General features: G+C 41.4%; 2 protein-coding genes across 6 annotated transcripts; both read right to left on the bottom strand.

Moving 5' to 3' along the window:
• Window positions 1–3,315: 3,315 nt before the first annotated feature.
• On the bottom strand, window positions 3,316–15,275 carry LOC144716589 (Kinesin motor family protein). 5 transcript variants are annotated; one of them, XM_078591760.1, is made up of 26 exons: window positions 15,079–15,275; window positions 14,621–15,009; window positions 14,445–14,542; window positions 13,792–13,881; window positions 13,271–13,323; window positions 11,335–11,400; window positions 11,185–11,238; window positions 10,905–10,964; window positions 10,074–10,152; window positions 9,812–9,879; window positions 8,448–8,504; window positions 8,256–8,360; window positions 8,050–8,154; window positions 7,827–7,934; window positions 7,618–7,749; window positions 7,289–7,471; window positions 6,978–7,184; window positions 6,750–6,890; window positions 6,491–6,610; window positions 6,365–6,415; window positions 6,251–6,298; window positions 6,042–6,170; window positions 5,399–5,977; window positions 3,699–3,842; window positions 3,589–3,628; window positions 3,316–3,509 (listed from the first exon to the last, which is right to left on the bottom strand). In XM_078591760.1, the coding sequence occupies exons 2-24, from the start codon at window positions 14,965–14,967 to the stop codon at window positions 3,723–3,725; spliced, it is 3,000 nt and encodes a 999-aa protein (XP_078447886.1). In that variant the 5' UTR covers window positions 14,968–15,009; window positions 15,079–15,275; the 3' UTR covers window positions 3,316–3,509; window positions 3,589–3,628; window positions 3,699–3,722. The 5 variants fall into 5 exon arrangements, with proteins under 5 accessions (XP_078447886.1, XP_078447885.1, XP_078447884.1 ...); XM_078591759.1 differs by having other exon boundaries at window positions 6,365–6,418; XM_078591758.1 differs by having other exon boundaries at window positions 6,491–6,613.
• Window positions 15,276–15,404: 129 nt separating this feature from the next.
• On the bottom strand, window positions 15,405–18,302 carry LOC144716590 (Glutaredoxin family protein). Its single transcript, XM_078591761.1, has 4 exons — window positions 18,008–18,302; window positions 16,486–16,559; window positions 15,683–15,781; window positions 15,405–15,605 (listed from the first exon to the last, which is right to left on the bottom strand). Exons 1-4 carry the CDS (start codon window positions 18,157–18,159, stop codon window positions 15,550–15,552), a joined length of 381 nt encoding a protein of 126 aa, XP_078447887.1. The 5' UTR covers window positions 18,160–18,302; the 3' UTR covers window positions 15,405–15,549.
• Between the last annotated feature and the right edge of the window lie 310 nt (window positions 18,303–18,612).

Consider the following 18,612-nt stretch of genomic DNA (forward strand, 5'->3'; position numbering starts at 1 on the left):
CCAAAATTATTATCAATGACAATAATCTTGGGACGGTTTTTCTTCCCGTCCAGTCCTCCCGGGATGAATTTTTCGTCCCGAAATTCATCCTGTACAAAAAAACACATTTTATATTTTTAATATATTATAATAGATTACAATATATTGTAATCTATTAAAAATTGTCCTAGCGAGGCCATGTGGCAACATCTGAACCGTTGGATGTGAATTCGGCAATTTTCCATCCAGATTCGTCCATCCATTGTCCGTCCCACGGGATAAAAACCATCCCCTCTAGTGGTCCCCGGGATGAATTTTCATCTCGAGATTCGTCTGTATCCTCGGACGGGACGAATTTTTTGTCCCGGGACAAAAAATCATCCCGTCTGCGTCCCTGCACTATGTACATGGGCCTCGAGGGTCACACGTATAAGGTCATAAGGCTATTGGGGGATATATTTTACTTTTAGGGTTTTTGAGAAAAATATTAAACATGGGCCTCGAGGGAAAGGGCTTTCATTTCAAACACCCTGGCCAGTCAGATTTGAGAGCCCTTCGCTTTCTCCACTCATCTAACGAGAGTGTCTTCATGGTGAGAATATCTTCTAGATTTTCAAGAAGAGTTGAAGAAGAAGATGTGGAAATCCGAGCGCCGAGTGATCACGTGGATACTTCTAGAGGCTGGACGTGTGAACGGCTTCAGAACGATCTCAGAACGGAAAAGTCAAGGGTAGAACGAGTTCCCTAAAAGGTACCTTCAATGTTTGATTTAAAAGATCGATTATGAATCGATCAACATGATTTTGCATCCATGGAATCATGTTTTCCAAGGACGAACCAAAGCACCAAACCCAACAATAATCAATTCAGAAGATCCTATTGGGGATGGTGAAAGAAAATACAAATTCAAAATATTATAAGACCATAAGGGACATTGTAAAAAAGAAAGCTACATCGATAACATCACAATATCATAATGGGGATAGTGAACAGAAAACTAAATTCACAACATCATAAGATGCATTTCGGTGGAATGGGTTGAACACAGATAGAGAGAGTGTGGTAAACTGAGTAAGTAAAACTCTTTTGGAGTGAGAAGAGAAGCCATAGCTTGGATTCTAGATCACAAAAGACAAGGAGTAGAGTTCACCAAGGAATAGATCGACGCCAGAAATTTTCATTTACAGTATTTCTATGGCTGTTAGAAATCGGAGTTTACAGCATTGTGACAATATCATAACTGGAATCCCAGATATACAAATAATTATCATTGATTATCCTTGATGACAATGACAATGACTATTTTTTACTATGACAATCCTTGTCGCCATGAGGATCATGAATTATGTTGATGTAAGTGTCATCAGTGAGAATGACGACTACTGTTGAACACAATCATGACTAACTATCGTTGATTATTATCAATGACAATTGAAGTGAATCAAGAGGACTATCATAAAAAAATATTGTTCATGGCGATTATGACTATCATTAATGATCATGGATGAGGATGATGATTGGTGTTCATCGAATGTTACATCCAACAATCAGATGAAGCCATAGAATGTCATGTAATATTTGACTTGGCATACAAGGTCATTGAGCCAACAGATGCACTATAACTCCAAATTTTGATGGGAATCTCATGAACGAAGTTGTTTAAACGAAAATTTTAAGACGGCATTCATGAACAAAGTGGTATCCCATCGAAGCCAAGACATTGAACAATAACAAGAACAATAAGAACAATTTAATTGATCGGAAGAACAAAAAAAAATATCCACAGAACACAACTTCTGTTCTATACACTTAAGTCCCCAATTTGGCACCATCGGATCAATAGCATGCTGGTTTAGACAAAAAGAAATTTACTCTTTCTTTTTTAGGAGCCTACACAAGGATCAAACCATGAAATGTCTCATACAATCCCTTCTCCTGGAATCTGTCATTGGATGAGGAGCTAGCCTGGCATGACGGTTAAGATTTGCAAGGTGAGATCATGGATGGAGATCTTGAGTCCATCAAGTGCATGAATTGAGACCCGGTTGTGGATTTCTATCAAGAGAGGGTTTTCGAAGCAAAGAGAGCAAATCATAAAAAGAGAAGATAGAAAAATAACAATAGCTAAATGCCAAATTTGAAAGCATCTGCACAGCCCCAAATGGGCCCAGTTCAACAATAAGAACAATTTAATTGATTCTAATGAATGAAAAAAAATTAAAGGAAACTGAAGAACCAATTTTATGTCAAGATGGCAGACTGATTGCACAATATTTAAAGAGAACTAGAGATGGTTGAATGTTGAAATCGCAGGCTGAATGCCGAAAGGGAAAAAATTCAATTCCCAAACTCTGGTTGCTGATGCACAATGCCGAACCCCAAACTCTGGTTGCCGAATGTCAAAATTGCACTGCGAATGTCGAATGCCGAATGTCGACTTCTCGAGAGGCTTCAATTAAGATTCGCGCATTTTTGCACAATCGCACCGCACGACAGTCAGTGCAATGTGCGGTGTGGTTCCTATATATGATGTGCGAAGTGCGGTGTGAAATTTGTACCGCACCGCAGCACACTTCACAATCGATCGCACGAAGGGATCATCACTAATTGGTGTTTTGGGTGTGTGAGAAACTTCAGCAAAGAATAGGAGGAGCTTACCTACACTAGCAAATTGTTGAGATCCTAGCGGATCGTAATGACATATAGTTACCATTATTGTAAGGTAACCATAAGCAATATGTTCTACCACAATTTCACATTTTTGCACATTATGATCACACCTCACTCCTTTATCAACATTGTCTCTTCATCATCTAACTTGTCATCTCCGCTACACAACTCATTCCTTTCGTCTCATCACTCATGTCTATTTACTTTCTTATCTCGCTATCATCATTATCTTTTATCTCTCACATGTTCTTCTAAAAACTCATTATTATTATCAACTTAATTTTAGTAATAATTATCACCCCCTCGACTTACATTTACTCATCTCTCAACTATGTACTTTATATGCAATCACACTTTAAAGAGTATTAAATATTTAATTATTGTTTCCTATGGGAACGATCCGTACTCACTGATAGCTACATTTACTTGAGTGATTACAGTTTTCTATTTTCATTGATTAAACTCAAAAACCAAGTGAAAACCCTAAAATTTGAGTTCATTACCCCACCATTTAAAGAGATGCCACCACCTTCAGAGGAGACCAGCAGCACCCCGGATTTAATAAGATGCCATGACATTATAGTCAACCCCGGATTCGGGATCCAAACATAACCTGTTATTATGATTTCCCTTCCTTAATCATCTTTAAAATCAGTATAACTGGAATGGCAAGCAATCAACATACACCTGCAAAGTCAATGCACAGTTGTTCATTCCATAATATTCATAATATGATGATAGACAAGGAGCCATCCCCTACTATTGAACGAGGGCACCAACTCGGCAACAAATTTTCCCTGCCATCTAATTGGTTCTCATTTTACATGCTCATCACTGTCGTTATATATGCACAGCAATCACTGTACCATGCAATAAAAAATATATGAATATAAATGAAAGAAAAAGGAGAAAACACCAAGGCAAAAGACTAAGGGGCACCTTATGACAGAGCCAAACCAGCCGCAGGCGCGAACTACGCCTGAAATATAACAATCCCTTTAATAAGAGAGAAAAAAAACCAAAGCAGTTTACTGAGACGAGGCACCCACCAGGCTGCCACAGTTCTATCTACATCAACCCGCAGGAACGTAAATCAACGGGCTCGGCAAGGCCGACTCGTCACGCACATGGGAGTTGGCGTCTCCCTCCCATGCAGGCTCTGGCTCCTTCTCCTTCATTCCCTGTATTCGTGCCTGGCAGAGGGTACCAATATATTATATCATCCACTTGCTTTTACTCTTCTTCATCCTGTTACAATTACTTCAATCTTCTACTTGTTTTTCTAGCCTCTTACTGCTATTTCCATCCTCTACTAAGCTATTCTTCTTGTTCCTCGTGCCATCCTCCTTTATTTTTTTACTTTAGTTTATTCCGGTCCGTACTGGGTATAGATCCGGAGCGTCCCGGACATGAATGAAGGAAGGGACGGGACGAATTTCGTCCCGTCTTACGTCTGACATAAGCTCAGGGACAAAGGACGGGACGGTTTTTCGTCCACCGACAAAAAATCCATCCCGTCCAATAATCTCGGGACGATTTTTCGTCCCCTCCAGTCCTCCTGGGATGAAAAAACACATTTTATATTTTTAATATATTATAATAGGTTATAATATATTATAAATTGTACTAGCAAGGCCATGTGGCAACATCTCAACCGTCGGATGTGAATCCGGCGGTTTTCCGTCCAGATTCGTCAGTCCACCGTCTGGAGACCTCCGTACGGACGATTTTTTTGTCCCATGGGACGAAAACCGTCTCGTCTGGTGGTCCCTGGAGGAATTTTCATCCCAAATTTCGTCCTTATCCTTGAACGGTACGATTTTTTCGTCCCACGACGAAAAAATCAAGCAAAGGTGACGGTTTACAGTGACTGACAATCATCGTTGACTGTCATCCATTCACAGTCCGAATTAGTCAACGACAGTTATTGTCAACGATGACATTGACACGACGACAAACTATGACCTTGACAGTTGTCATCCCGATGACGACTACGTGATGGATTCAATGGACAACAAACAAAGCAAAGGTGACCGTTGACGATGACCGACGGTCTTTGAATGTCATTCATTCACAGCCCAAATTTGTCAACAACAGTTATCCTGATGACAGTTACGTGGAAATTGACGTCGGAGAAGTCACGACAACGTCAAGATCAATGGACAACAAAATCATGATGAGTGTCATCACCAACAGGCATCATTAACATCAACGTCTAAGTCGTCGCAGAAAAAAGATAGGTCCCAACTAGTGACCTCTCCTTATTCCATTGACAAGCAAACTCGAGATCTGCGATTCTCAATTCACAAACCTCCACCATCAATCCTGCCCAAATCCCCCCAGTCGCGACTCGCCGGAGAATTCGTCGTCCAACGACGACGACGGCATCGTCGTCGTCCGTCGACCCGTGCATGGCATTACCCGTCATCGTCATCGTCGATGAAGACGAACGATGACAATGGATGACCCACTGCCGATGCCTGCATGGGAAACACGGCAAGGAAAGGTCCCAACTCTGGACTCTTCCTTCTTCCATGGAGGAGCAAACTCGAGATCTGCGATTCGCAATTCGCAAACCTCCACCATCAATCCTGCCCAAAGAACTCCCCCCCCAGTCGCAACTCGCCGGAGAATGACGACAAAGGCATCGTCGTCGTCCGTCATCGTCATCGCCGACGAAGACGGACGAACGACTGACGATGCCCGCATGGGAAAAAACAAGGCATGGGGAGGGGAAAGAGGTACCTACCTTGAGACGGACGAGAAGGGGCTCGAGCTCGGAGTTGGTGGGGGGCTTGTGGGCCGGGTCGGGGAGGTGGCCCTCCTTAACGGGCTCGTCGAGGGGGTGGGTGTTGGCGTTGTGCTCTTTCAAGGCGCAGTCGGGGCGGGCCTCGTCCGGGCCGACCTCGGACCCTCTCCTGAGCCGGGCCACGACGACCCACATCCCAGCGAGCTCGCCCTCGAGCGCCGCCTCGCGCCGGCGCGCCTCCTCGAACCGCCGCCGGAGCTCCTCCTCGGCCTCTTCTCTCTCCGCAAGGGCCGCCTCCAGGGCCGCCTCCCGCTGCCTCCGAGCCACCAGCTCGGCCCGCAGCTCGTCCACTCCCGGCCCGCCCTCCGAGCCGGGCCGAGCCGGCCGCCGCGCCGCCCGCCGGCCCGGCTGCAGCGCCATGAGCTCCCTCGCCTGCCGCGCGTTCTGCTTCGACAGCCGCGTCACCTCCTCCGCCAGGTTCTTCAGCTCCTCCCCCGCCGACGACGCCAGCTCCTTCGCGTACGCCGCTTCCTCCGCCAGCTGCTTCTTTTCTTCTAGAATCTTTTCCTTCTCCGCCTCCTGCACTTCCCCATTATTCATCAGAAGAAATCAAGACTTAACGATAGATTAACTAGCTAATCACCTGGTTAGCGAGAAGCCTCTTCAGCTCCTCCAGCTCCGCCAGCTCCGCCGAGGACCGTTCGTCTCTGACCGACCGCAGCTTACTCTCCAACAGCTGGACTCTTTCTTGCAGTTTCTTATTCTCCGCGCACTGATAAATTATTTTTAAAAAAAGAGAGAATATGGGATTTTTGTATTTTGGGAGTCGACGAGTGGAGTGAAGTTTGGAACCTTCTCCTGGAGTTGGTCTTGTAGAATACGGTTGTCCGCCGTCCGCAGCTGCGAGCAGACGCTTGGATTAGTGAGGAAATTCGCGTTTTCTTTTATTAAAATTTATTTAATTACCTCCAGCTCGAACCCTTTCTCGCTGCACTGGGTCATCAGCTTCATCACCTTCTGCTTTTCGGAAATATCACTGGTTAATAATACTGATTTTAATGTAGAAAAAGAGAAAAATGGAGAGGAAATTACGTGTTGGAGCTCCAGCAGCGACGCAGTATCCACCGCGGGCTCGGCGATTTGTGCGATCTGCTCTTCTAACGCGCTCATCTGTTTCTGTTTCTCGGCGATCTCGTTCTCCAAGCTTTGTATCTGCTAATTCGGTGTACTTTTAGGAAAATATAAATTTGTATGCGATTTTAAACATTTACTGACGTATTATGCGTCGGCATTAAAGCATAAATATTAATTTTGTCAGTAAGAGTTTATTTAAGAAAAAAATCATTCGTACCTGAGTTTTGGAAGCCTCGGGGTCCTCTGTCGAGTGCTCGGTCAACCTTTTTAAGGTGCTTTTACTAAACGCAATCTCACCGGCGAGCATTTTCACCTGCTCGGTGAGCAAATCCTTTTGATCGGATGCCGTCATCCCGGGCTGAAAGAATCCCAAAAAAAAAATCATATTTTCGTAAAAAAATTCGATAAAAAATTATTTTGATGATTTTATGAGAAAAATAAATACCGCGTGGATCTTGAAACCATCAAAAGAACCGGTGATCCTTTCACCTCCGCGAGATGACTCGGCCGCCAGACTACCAGTCGATGATTGATCTCCGTTGGATCTGTCGGAGGACATCTGACGGCTAATATTGCTCAAAGAGAAGAAATCTTTTTCTACTGCCATCCCTCCGTTTGACAGAGCGGACTCCTCGCTCAAACATTCTACTTTCTGAACAGCAGACGTTCTAAATCAATAATATTCCTATTTGAGGGAAATAACGTAAAATCTGTTTTTTTTTCTGCTAAAATAAAGGAAAATAAATTAGGTCTTACGTTATCATCACGAGAGGAATTTCCGCGTACGTGACTGGGTACGTCGGTCAGACAACCGGGAACTGTGTTTTTAGTGGAGACGAGAATGAGCTTAGTAAGCCTCTGAATTCTGCTCATCAGAGCGGCTTTCGCTTCTTCTTCTTCCTCCAGACGGGACTGCATTTTCACTTGGCCCTCCTCCAACTATTGTACCACGGAGACATAAAACCAATGTTTAATTATAGCTAACAAGGTACATTAAACCTAATTACCCCCCTCCAACTGTTTTACCACGGAGACATTAAACCAAAGTTCAATCATAGCTAACAAGGTGTATTAAAATTAATTACCTTCTGGCGAAGCGTTAAGATCTCTTCCTGGTTGATGCCCGCAATCATGCCCTTCTTAAGCTGATCAAGTTCTTCTTTCAATCGAGATATCTCCCTCTGGTACTTCTTAATCAATGATTTCTCATCGATAATCTGAGAAGCAGACAAGCTTGTTAGAGAGACCGAGTTTCTTTATTGAAGCAGTTTAAAATTTGGGAAATCTTGATTACCTTATTGCGAGATGCATAAATCTCAACACGCTTTGCCCTGCTGGCAAACTTTAGGGTGTTGTGAGTTTCCTCAATGTTGCTCGATGCTGGAGTGACTGTGCAGATCAACTGTCCAATTCCAAATATTAAACACGAGTAGATTAAATTATGAGGAAATAACGACATTTAAATAAAAAAGTTTTTTTTGAAGACCATTTAAATTAAGAAGTAAAATCACACGTACAGAAACGTGGCCCCGTCCGCTAAGTGAGGATTGCAGAAGACGGGTGAGTTTTGAGTCCCGGTAAGGTACGTGAGAGGCTTTTCCTTCACTCAACTTTCCGATGACCTGGATTTTAAAATGCGATTAAGAACGAAAAGCATGAAATTATAGATAAATAAGCATGATTAATTAGCAGAAATAGAACAAGAAAAGGGATTAGAGCGTACGGTTCCCAGAGTGAGAAGACTTTTGTTGATGTACGATCCTTCCTTTCTCCTCAGACCCGTGGTCTCCGTTTTTGAACTCTCAGATCCAGCGAGATCGATCAGGTTCTAGGGAGAAGAAAAGATAGAAGAATTGTTGTACTGTCAGAACATCTGTTATAAAAAATCTGCATTATTGAATGTGTATGGACGTACGAGCTGAGAATATATCACGCCATCATACTCGTCGCCATGAGCACTGCTTTCAATCATCTGTTGAAATATCATGGACCAATTTTTAAAAAAAATCGAGACTTTTGTAAATATGTTAGCGAGAAAGACAACTAAAAGAGCCGACAAGGTAGAGACCAGTAATACGACGAAAAGAAATACTTTCAATAACACCTCATTCTTCTGCCAAAATGAACGAGGAAATGGTTGTACAATCGTTGGCAGAAGAGTACTGGAATGCCTAAAATTGAATCTCGAGACAAGAAATCTTGAATTCTTTACTCCAAACATTATCTCTCACTAAATTAGCAGCACAAGTTTTCAACAATTAAAAATCAGGAAGAAGAAAATAAGAAACTAAAATCGCCCGATTCAATAATACTAAAAGAATTTCCGTGGACTTAATTCAGGTGAATTCGGGTTGAGATAGAGATTCTCTCCCGTATGCTTATGTAAAATATTTATTTTCTGCATTTTATAATTTGATCAAAAGTCCATTTTTCCACCCCCGAAATGTCTATTTTAATTCATTTCAGTGCACATATAAAGACAAGCTTTTTTCCGTCATAAAATGTACTCTCCGGAAGCTTCAACACGATGAACAATCAGGAGAATTTAAGCATCACCGATTAACCAAACAGATAATTCAACAAAGAGAGGTCTGAGAGTGAAAGAAGAATTTCAAATTGGCAAAAACATCGATTGGTAGACGAGGAAAAAGGCCCAGTGAAAGATAAAACGAAGACAAACAACCGACTTCAAAGTCAATCTGTCACCATCTCAATTTCAATCTCTATCTCTATCTCTATCTCTCTCTAAATCTACTTCAATCTCTATGTCAATCCCTATCTCTGTCTATCGCTATCTCAATTTATTTCTATTTTATCTAGAAATCTGTATTTCTTTGTGATTCTGCGGCTGCCTCTTTCTTTTATACAATCAAAAAAATGAGATCACTAGGGATCTCGTCAAATGTATAATATTTATTGATCTACCATATTGCACGGGTCTGAGAGGTAAACCATTGGTGACATTTAGCCGACGCATGTCACCATGACTAAACAGGAGGAATGGTTTAGAACCCAGGAGAGTAAACTAGTTTACACCCCCTGGCATTTTGGTTGGTCACATATTTTCTTCCAGAGAGTAAGCCATCTTTCCTTGAATTATTCACCCATCTGCATTGAAACTACCTAATGACCATAGATTTCGGATTTGGAGCGGCTTAAAGGTAGAATAGAGAAGTCAATCTTAATAGAGCATATTTAGTTTAGAAACAAGAAAAACAAATAAAGAGTGATGGAGAGATATATGGAATTTCCGCCCGTAGGTAGTTGACAGGTACTTACTAGAGTAAAGATCGTATGACTTCTGCTGCTCAACAGATTGAAGTTATTGGAGCCGACATGTCGATGCTCTGTTTACGAATAAAAAATCTATGATTTCAACAGTGAAGTAGCCACAGTATTTGCCAAAAAAGTTGAATAAAACAGGGAGCATAAAATTCCTACAATATAAAAACTATGTCTGTGAAAAGAAAGCAACAACTGGGACATAATGTACACAAAGAAAATGATAATTGAGAACTGATAATTGAGTTCCGTTGACCACCTTCGCCAGCAGCCACAAACGAAAGCGCATGTCCAGGAGACAAAACCACTTCCTCCTTGATGCCTTCAACATAAGTACCCTGCAATAATCCTCGTCTTGGTCATCTGCTCTAAGGGACTAGAATCAAACAAAAAAATAAATAAACTGTAAACCACGTTAAATAGATGTCAGCCCATCAAGCTATGGCCTTATTATCTGATAAGTATCTCCCGAGGATTTACCAGAGAAGGAAGAAGACAAAGAATGCAACACATGCCTAGAACTGAAGCACGTGTGGATTTTCAAATAAAGAGGAAGCAGGATGACAAACTACAAACTATAATCAAGAAATAGTTGGCATTCTGATGTCTGAAATCGGAGTCGCCGGCACAATTGGCCAGCGATCGGGAGATCCTCCCCATTGGATGAGCGAAGCCGATTCAGCCTAGCCCCTCATTCCTCCCCATACATCTCTCTTCTCTTCTGGTAAGCTTTTTCCTGGACGCTCAATACTTCTTCTCATCCTTGTGATGGAACTCGCTATTGCAGATTTCTTGAAGATTTAGTGTCAGACCTGTCGTCCTCATTCTTCGGATACTGCTGGGGTTGGAGATCCTGATCATTATCTTTGCTAGTCGCACTTTACTTTTATTGTTGATGTACCCTCATGAAACTCACGCTAGGAGGACTTGTAAGGCTCTCTTTAAACTTGAAAAAGCAAAGTTAGTGTGACCCAAGTTGGATTAAGTTTGACAATAACTCAGATCGAGAATGACAACGTTTGATTTTGTTTCCCAATTATTTCATATTCATAGTTTGAATATTTTTTCCCATGAAGAAAAGAAACCAAACCTGAGCATCCTCTCGGACACGAAGATTTTGACCAGTGGGATCGAGCAAGTCATTTATCACCTACGACACCAATTCAATTGTCAGTACCCTAGAAAGAGTTCAGATAGTCTATTTAGATGCAAAACAGACAGGTTCAAATGTTAAATAGCGCGTAAAAGATTTTGTAACGGAATAATAAATAAATCATCAGGGATGAAAGATGCGCTAAGAAAGGCAGAAAGTTCTAGTTAGTGAGTTAACAATTGATCCTGACTTGAGTAATTGTCGTACAAAGGCTCACCTCGTTATAAATTTCAAGATATGAAACGCGGAGTAGGAATTCTCTCCCAGGAGTCTGCACAGAAACGAAGCAGGAGCTTCATAAAATTCAGCAAATCCTTTTCCACAAAGAGTAAACTTATTAATGATTGATGATAATGTACAATCATACATCTTGAATCATGCTGAAAACATCTTTGATTGCCAGAGGAATGATCCCAGGAGATGTTTGTTCACCCTAAATCAGAAAATAAGGTAAGAAACAAAAAAAATGAGTTCGTGTATTTCAGAGGAGGATGTTGGCAACTGTGAATGCGTCACAGATATAATGGGAGGTCTACCTATAATGAAAATAAAGGGAAAAAGAATTTGAGAATCTAAGAGAAACAAAGATTCCAAAATGGTGACACGGAATAAAACTCAAATTGAAGGGAAAATTACGCAAGTAAAACATCGGAACAACGATTGACAAAAATAGCCAAGAATTTAAAAATAGGACGTACAAGTCTCAATAGGATTAGAATGGAAATTTCAGTGAAATTCTTTTACAAGCATGGCCTTTACACAATAACGCCAGTTCTTGGATAAGAGAACTTCAAGAAATTAAAATAACTAAAAGTATCAACCAATACTCAATGCATGGTTCAATCTGATACTTCAAGAATTGGATCTGTGAAGTTTCTACAAATAGCAATAGTTCCAAGAACGATATAAAAATGGAAGAAGCAATGGTGACAGTGCTCTCCATGAGAGTACAGTAGCCATGAGATATCGGGGAGAGGGTGAGCTGGATCAGTCTCCTCTCGTGGAATGCTGAGGGCGAACTGGATCACATCTCACTGGTAGTTGAAGTCAGTGTATCTCCTAACTTTCCCGCCAACTGCTTCTATATTGAAAAAGTAAGGATGCTCCATCTCGACCACTCCTTTTATTTTCAGCGGATGGCTCCAGCTTAACTTATTAAAAAGTGGCATGTGCGGCTTCAAGTCGCACATGAGAGTTGACAACGTTCCATCATGATCTCATGATAGGTCCTTAGAGGGACCTTATCAAATTCTTCGTACATCACATCAACAACTTTGATAATCAGAAAAAATTAGAACTGATATTGAATTTGGAAGAACAAATAATGATATTGGCTTATGAAAATAATAACATCCAAATAGTTATCCTATTATTAGAAGCAGAAGAGAGGAACAGAAAGAAAGGGGGTTTCGAGTAATGTGATCAAACACTTCAGGACCCATTTGTCTGAGCCAGTAACCGGGCAAGGAGAGTAAAGGAATAAAGGGAATAAAAGGAGGCCACAAAAGGCAGTTACGGAAACTTCAAGTTATTGGGATGCTCTTGCCAATTTGAAATCTGGGGTACGCGAAGACTGGAAGCGGTCAGAGCATGACTGTGGAGGCGATGAGTTGAGACTCTTCTACTGACGGGAGGACGGGATTTCTGTTGGTTGAGCAGCCTGTTGTGAACAGTTCTGAGGTTGGTTCAAATTGACACAGTCATTACTATAGCACTGCGATACGACGCCAAGCAGGCTCCCTCATTCATCTCTTGAGACGGAAGGCCAAAAATTCATTTCAGCCAGGTTGATTCTGACAACTTTCTTGGAACTCAATCAGGAAGATCATAATGTCTCGAACAAGTTCAATGTGCTCAATTTCAAAACATATGAAAAATCGAAACTCAAAGAAAATAACTCCGATCCTGTAATGTCTCCAATCCTAGATATGGCAAGCATTTTCTGATTCCGCTCCTACCCAAACTTACATGAGGAAGAAGCATATCAAGTTCACACGCGCTGATTCAAAGAGCACATGAGAAGGATAGCAAGGCAGGAAGAGACTTCTATAAATAAGAAAAGTGAGATTGACATCGGAGGCCATTCTTGACTTGGGGAATTTGGTTGCTGCCATTTTGGACATTTCTTGAGGAAATTGAGTCAGATCCCCCCTCTTCGAGTTCTCCCTCCAGAGGAGCATATCACATTCACAAACACAAGATGTAAAATGACACAAAAGGACTATTGGATAAACTCTGCCAGAGAACAGATTCTTCAAAAATATACTGAACCGCATCGGAAGTATCAAATTTAATGAACCTACATGCATGGTGTGAGTTTTCCCGCTACTTGTGACACCATAAGCAAAAACAGTTCCTGCATTTGCCAACAGAAGATTGTAATGTTAGAATTAGAACGAATATAAGATTGAACATGAAGATATTCATTTATTCAATCTAAGATATCAACAGTATCAGCTCCACCAGTTGAACAGATGAGTTTGAAATTAAACAGATTGCTCCAAGAAACATGACGGGAGAGGATCTGCCAAAGTTTCATTATCATCCAAAGAAATTCATGCAACACTCGAGCAAACCCTTTCTATAGCCTTCACTCGAGTTAATGATTAACTTAAGCATAAAAAAGGTCACTGATTTCCAGTTGTGGATTTCCATCAATTGCGAGCATTAAACTAAGAATCGAGCAAAAAATTGGGCAAAAAATTGTTCATCTGATATTTTATTGAGGTTTTATACACCTGAAAGACAGCCACACAGTTCTGGATTTACATAACTACAATCACCAACATGAAACTACAAACAGGGGACTCAAGTAAATGCGCACCGTTAATTCCCTCCATAGCAGCCTTGACGACTGGTTTTGCAGCAACTTCATAGACTACTTTTGTCGGCGTTGAAGGACCAAAAACTCGGTCTGCCAGGATGATAATATTAATACACATGTGGCATACTTTCGAATGCATAACTCAGCGTTATCATGTTAATAAAATACTGAAGATAATAAAAATTACTGAAATCCATAAACAGGGAAAAGATTTACAACTTGAGTTTTCTATGATATGTAAAACTATCTAACATCGTCCATCATTCAACTGCAAGAGTTTGTCCACTGACCTGGTGTCGTCGGATTGATTCTGTTTTATAATACATCGGTGCTAATTTTAACTAGATATCAGTCAAATGCTATGACAACGTGCAAACAATAAACCAAAAATGATAGTCGGATGAGTTCCTTTTCTTCAAATCCTATCTTGAGGCATGGCAGCAATCCACATTATCATATATCGACGATAAATGATAATTTCTGCTCCGTCTATGAAACTTTATGAGTAAATTACTATGTAGGAACAAAATCAATAATCAGGAATTTTCATTCTTCCCCAATTCCGGTCTTCCGGCAGCGCAGCAATCCACATTATTTCTCCAACTCAGTATAAAATTCAGGAAACAAACCACAAGAATAAACCGGCAGATTACCAAATGCATAAGCCGTGGCCGGGTTGTACTCATTACGAACAATCTTATCCCCATCGGCATACCACGCAATTTCATCCCCCCGCTGAAATTCCCGGTCGCTGCAATCATGCAACTCACAACGCTGAAATTCCCGATCACAAAGCCCTCCGCCAGATCTAAAATCCACATTTACTTACCTCATCGGCCTAAACCTGATCGTCACAGCAATACTCTCGCCGGTCAGATGCATCTCTCCGCGACTCCCGGCCGACTGTTCTTCCGCTACAGCGAGGTCAACAGAGCTGCCACTTCGAGCACGGCCAACCGGCACAGATCTGGCCATCCCGCTCGCATAACCGCTTCCCAAACCATGAGATGACCCCGGCGACGGGCACGATCGCGGAATGAGCCTTCCGTTAACGAGCGACGATGAAGAAGACGAATTCGACAACGACGAACTCGAATACGGCCTCCGTTGGCCGAACGGCGAGCTGCTCCTTCCCCGTGACGACGACGACGAAGATTGCGCCGTCATCCGGTGCATTCTCCTCCTCCGCCGCGGTCAAGTCGAAATCGAAGCGAGAATCTGTCGCGAGCGATCGATCAGAACTTCACAATCGGAAAAAAACAACAAATTCAACTTCCGAATTCAAACCTGGTTGCAAAAGATTAACCGGAGGCGGTGGAATCTCGAGCTGTTAATCTGTCGTCCTCGATTCTTCACCGAAAGAGCGACGACAAAACTACGCTGGGCCCTCCCGAGTTCTATTTAAACTTGCCGCCCACTCCAGCTCAGTTTGAATGTGGCCACGCTAGGGGAAAGTGAGCGGGAACAGTAAAACTTCCACGTGGCGCCACCGGACCATCCGGTCACCGGTAAGCGGTAATCAAGTTACTTTCTTCCACACCTCCGACCGGCTGCACCCGGTGGCTCGCGCCGCACAGGTACGTTTCTCGATGCACGGCGCGCGTACGTCTCCGTTTAAAAGAAAAGAGTCGGCGATTATAATATTCATAATTGCCCTCCAAGAGGGTGAGTTACTTTATCGCATCTTGACCGTCCGTGAACCCCCCCCCCCACACGATCAACGGCCAGATCTTGATCTCCTTCACATGGCTTCGGTATTTAACTGGATTCCAGAAGCTTCTTGAGCTCTCCCGATGCCAGCGCGGATAAAGTATCTGGCGTATGAAGACCCGTTAATTAACTGATTATTGATGAAACTGAAATTAACTTAATCCCAAGGAAAAAATCTGACCGTCGGATCCGCCGACGTGTTTCCCGTTGACGAAGACCTGAGGCACGGTGTATTGACCAACGAGGTCAAACAGCGCGTTCTGGATCTGGGCCCCGTCGCCTGCGGGTCAACGACCGTAAATCTCTAAAAAATTATACGAAAATTATGAATTATGATTTTAAACATCTAGCAAATTTTAATCCGCTTCTATCCAAACCCGTAAATCTCTAAAAATTATACAGAAATTATGAATTTATGATTTGCGAATATCTACCAAACGGGGGGGGGTTGAATAGGATCAGATTAAATTTTGGTAGATGTTTAAGAAGCATAATTCATAATTTCCATCGAATTTTTTGAGAGTTACGGGCATTGACCCGAAGGCGAAGAACGCACTCTTTGCACTCTTTGACCTTGCTCGTCAATACATGTGCTCTTTGTCCTCATCTGACCTGAGTCACTGAGTATAGACAAACAAGGTCAAAAGCCCGTTCTGGATCTGGGCCCCGTCACATGCGGGTCAACGCCAGTAAATCTTTAAAAATAACAATAAATTATGACTTTATATTTTTTTTAAACATCTACCAAAGGGCAGGGTTTGGATGTGATCGGATTAAACTTTGGCTTATTCCATTGACGGATTTGATCGATAATAAAATTAAAAAATTGACGGTAGGCGATGACTGGAGGAAAAACGTCACCCGCTTTGACCATCATCGCCGATGATCGAAATCGATCCGATCTCTTCTATAAAATTTTGATTGCTCTTTGATCAGATCGAAGATAGAAAAGAAATGAAAGTTTGATTTCAGAAAATTGCATACCTCTCTTGTCGAGCTCCACCACGAATGGCTTCTCGTGCAGTTGGCTGAACACATTCTTGGCTCGCATGGAATACCTGATCAAGCTCTAAAATAAGGAATCTTGGATGCCAAGATGATGGTTTAATGTCAAAATTAGGTATCTTAATCGTCAATCTAAACAAATGATGGCTTAATTTGACTGAATGGAGCAGATTTCCCGAAGAGGAAATTGCTTGTTGTATTTGAATCAATGACAGAAAGGTGCAATTCAAATTACAGATCCTGATAAGATCCAGACTCATAGTTTTGAATAAATTCCAACAACAAAACGATAAACCCTGAAGAGTTCTTTCACCGGATTAAAAATTGAAGTATTGTCATAAATTTAAGTCCAAATATCCAGATCAAGAACATAATGTCCAGGTTGACAGACGATTAAATCTGTGATCCGATCAACCACGATAACTTCATCCAAAAACATGTAAAATGAAATGTTCGTGGACTGCGGTGCAGAAAAATTGTATCTGAATACGATTTGTAATTGGAATTTTATAAACCTTTGATTCTTCCTATAAATAAGTGTTCCCCCTGAATTTCATTTCCTACATCTGAAATATTGATACCTTTATCCAAATCATGTAAATGAAATCGTTGCAGTTTCCAAATTATTAGCTGCGATACATCTTTCAAGAACAAAAAAAACTAGCTGCGATGTAGAAAACTGTTGCCTGAAAATAATTCGTTATCGGAAATTTAACAAGCTTCAGTGTTCTGAAACAAACGCGCTCTCCCAAGATGATATTTACAAAATCTAATATCATGATGACCTCATCCGACATCATGTGAAATAAATTTGTCGTTTCCTTCAAATGGGTAAATTGCGAAGCAGAAAGATTATTGTTTGAATACAATTCGTCATTGAAATTTCACCAAGCATGAGTCTTCCTAACAATACGTCTTCTCACCAAATTCTGTTTCCTAGATCTAATTTCAAGATGACAATATCCGAAATCATCTAAATGAAATTGCTTTCTCTTCCAAATGAATGAACTGCGGGCCAGAAATATTATTGTTTAAATACAGTTCGTCGAAGAAATTTCACCAAGGCTGAGTCTTCTTAACCATACGCGTTCTCACCAAAATCTATTTCCTAGTCCTAAAATCACAAGAACTCCATCCGAAATCACATAAAATGAAATGGCTGTTGCTTCTGAAAAATGTGGATAGCGATGAATATGAATTATGGCCAAAATATAGTGCGTTATCTGAAATTCTGAAATTTCTATTTTTCTAATCCATTGGCGACTATATTGGCGGTCATGGCGAACAAAATGATAAAACTCCATCGAATCGACAGATTTGGGGCTTCAGAATTAACTTCATAGAAATTGTGGACAAAATATCGCGGAATCAGTTAAACCATGAGAAGCATCCACATCAACTGCACGAAGACGCAAAGAAAACAAGTCCAGGTAAAACTTGAACCTAAACTCACGAGCAAATCGCAAGATCATAGATTCAGAGATGAGGTTTCGGAACTCACATGCAGTAGGATTTCGAGAAGAGAGCAATCTTGTTCGAATAGATCGCGCTCTGAACAAAGGCGGCAGCCGAATTCGATGCAATCGTAAATGGAGGGATCGAAGAAGCCAAAATTAACAGGAGCGTAAGCGCAGTGCAGCCGTGGAACGCCATCGATCTTCGCCTTTCGCCGCTAGCCGAGGAAGATCGGTAATCCAGATCAAAAGCAAATTTCACACGGATTAAAACCAACTGTCTAAACACCAAATCGACCAGGTTCTGTTCAGTCTGAAACAGCGTGAAGAAAGTACTGTTTTTGAATAACAAAAAAAGTATATCCGCCCCAACTTTATTCGGAATTTGTTGATACTATAGTCAAACTTTATTCTCCTAAATCATAATTTTGTCTCTATGAGCGGTTTTCATTTTTGACTTTTTGAGCGTGTCATCAATTACTCTGCCAAAAAATATACAGAAAAGTAAATTTAATGTGCATAATGTTGGAGTTTGACTGCAATACCTAGCATAAAAAAAGATGGGTCAAGTGCATCTTTATTCAAATATATGTTTATGACTTGCTATATGGTATGTTAATTTCATGTTGACTCTTTGGTTAAAATGAGGTGA

This window comes from Wolffia australiana, chromosome 2 (assembly GCF_029677425.1).
Source record: "Wolffia australiana isolate 7733 chromosome 2, ASM2967742v1".
Taxonomy (NCBI): domain Eukaryota; kingdom Viridiplantae; phylum Streptophyta; class Magnoliopsida; order Alismatales; family Araceae; genus Wolffia; species Wolffia australiana.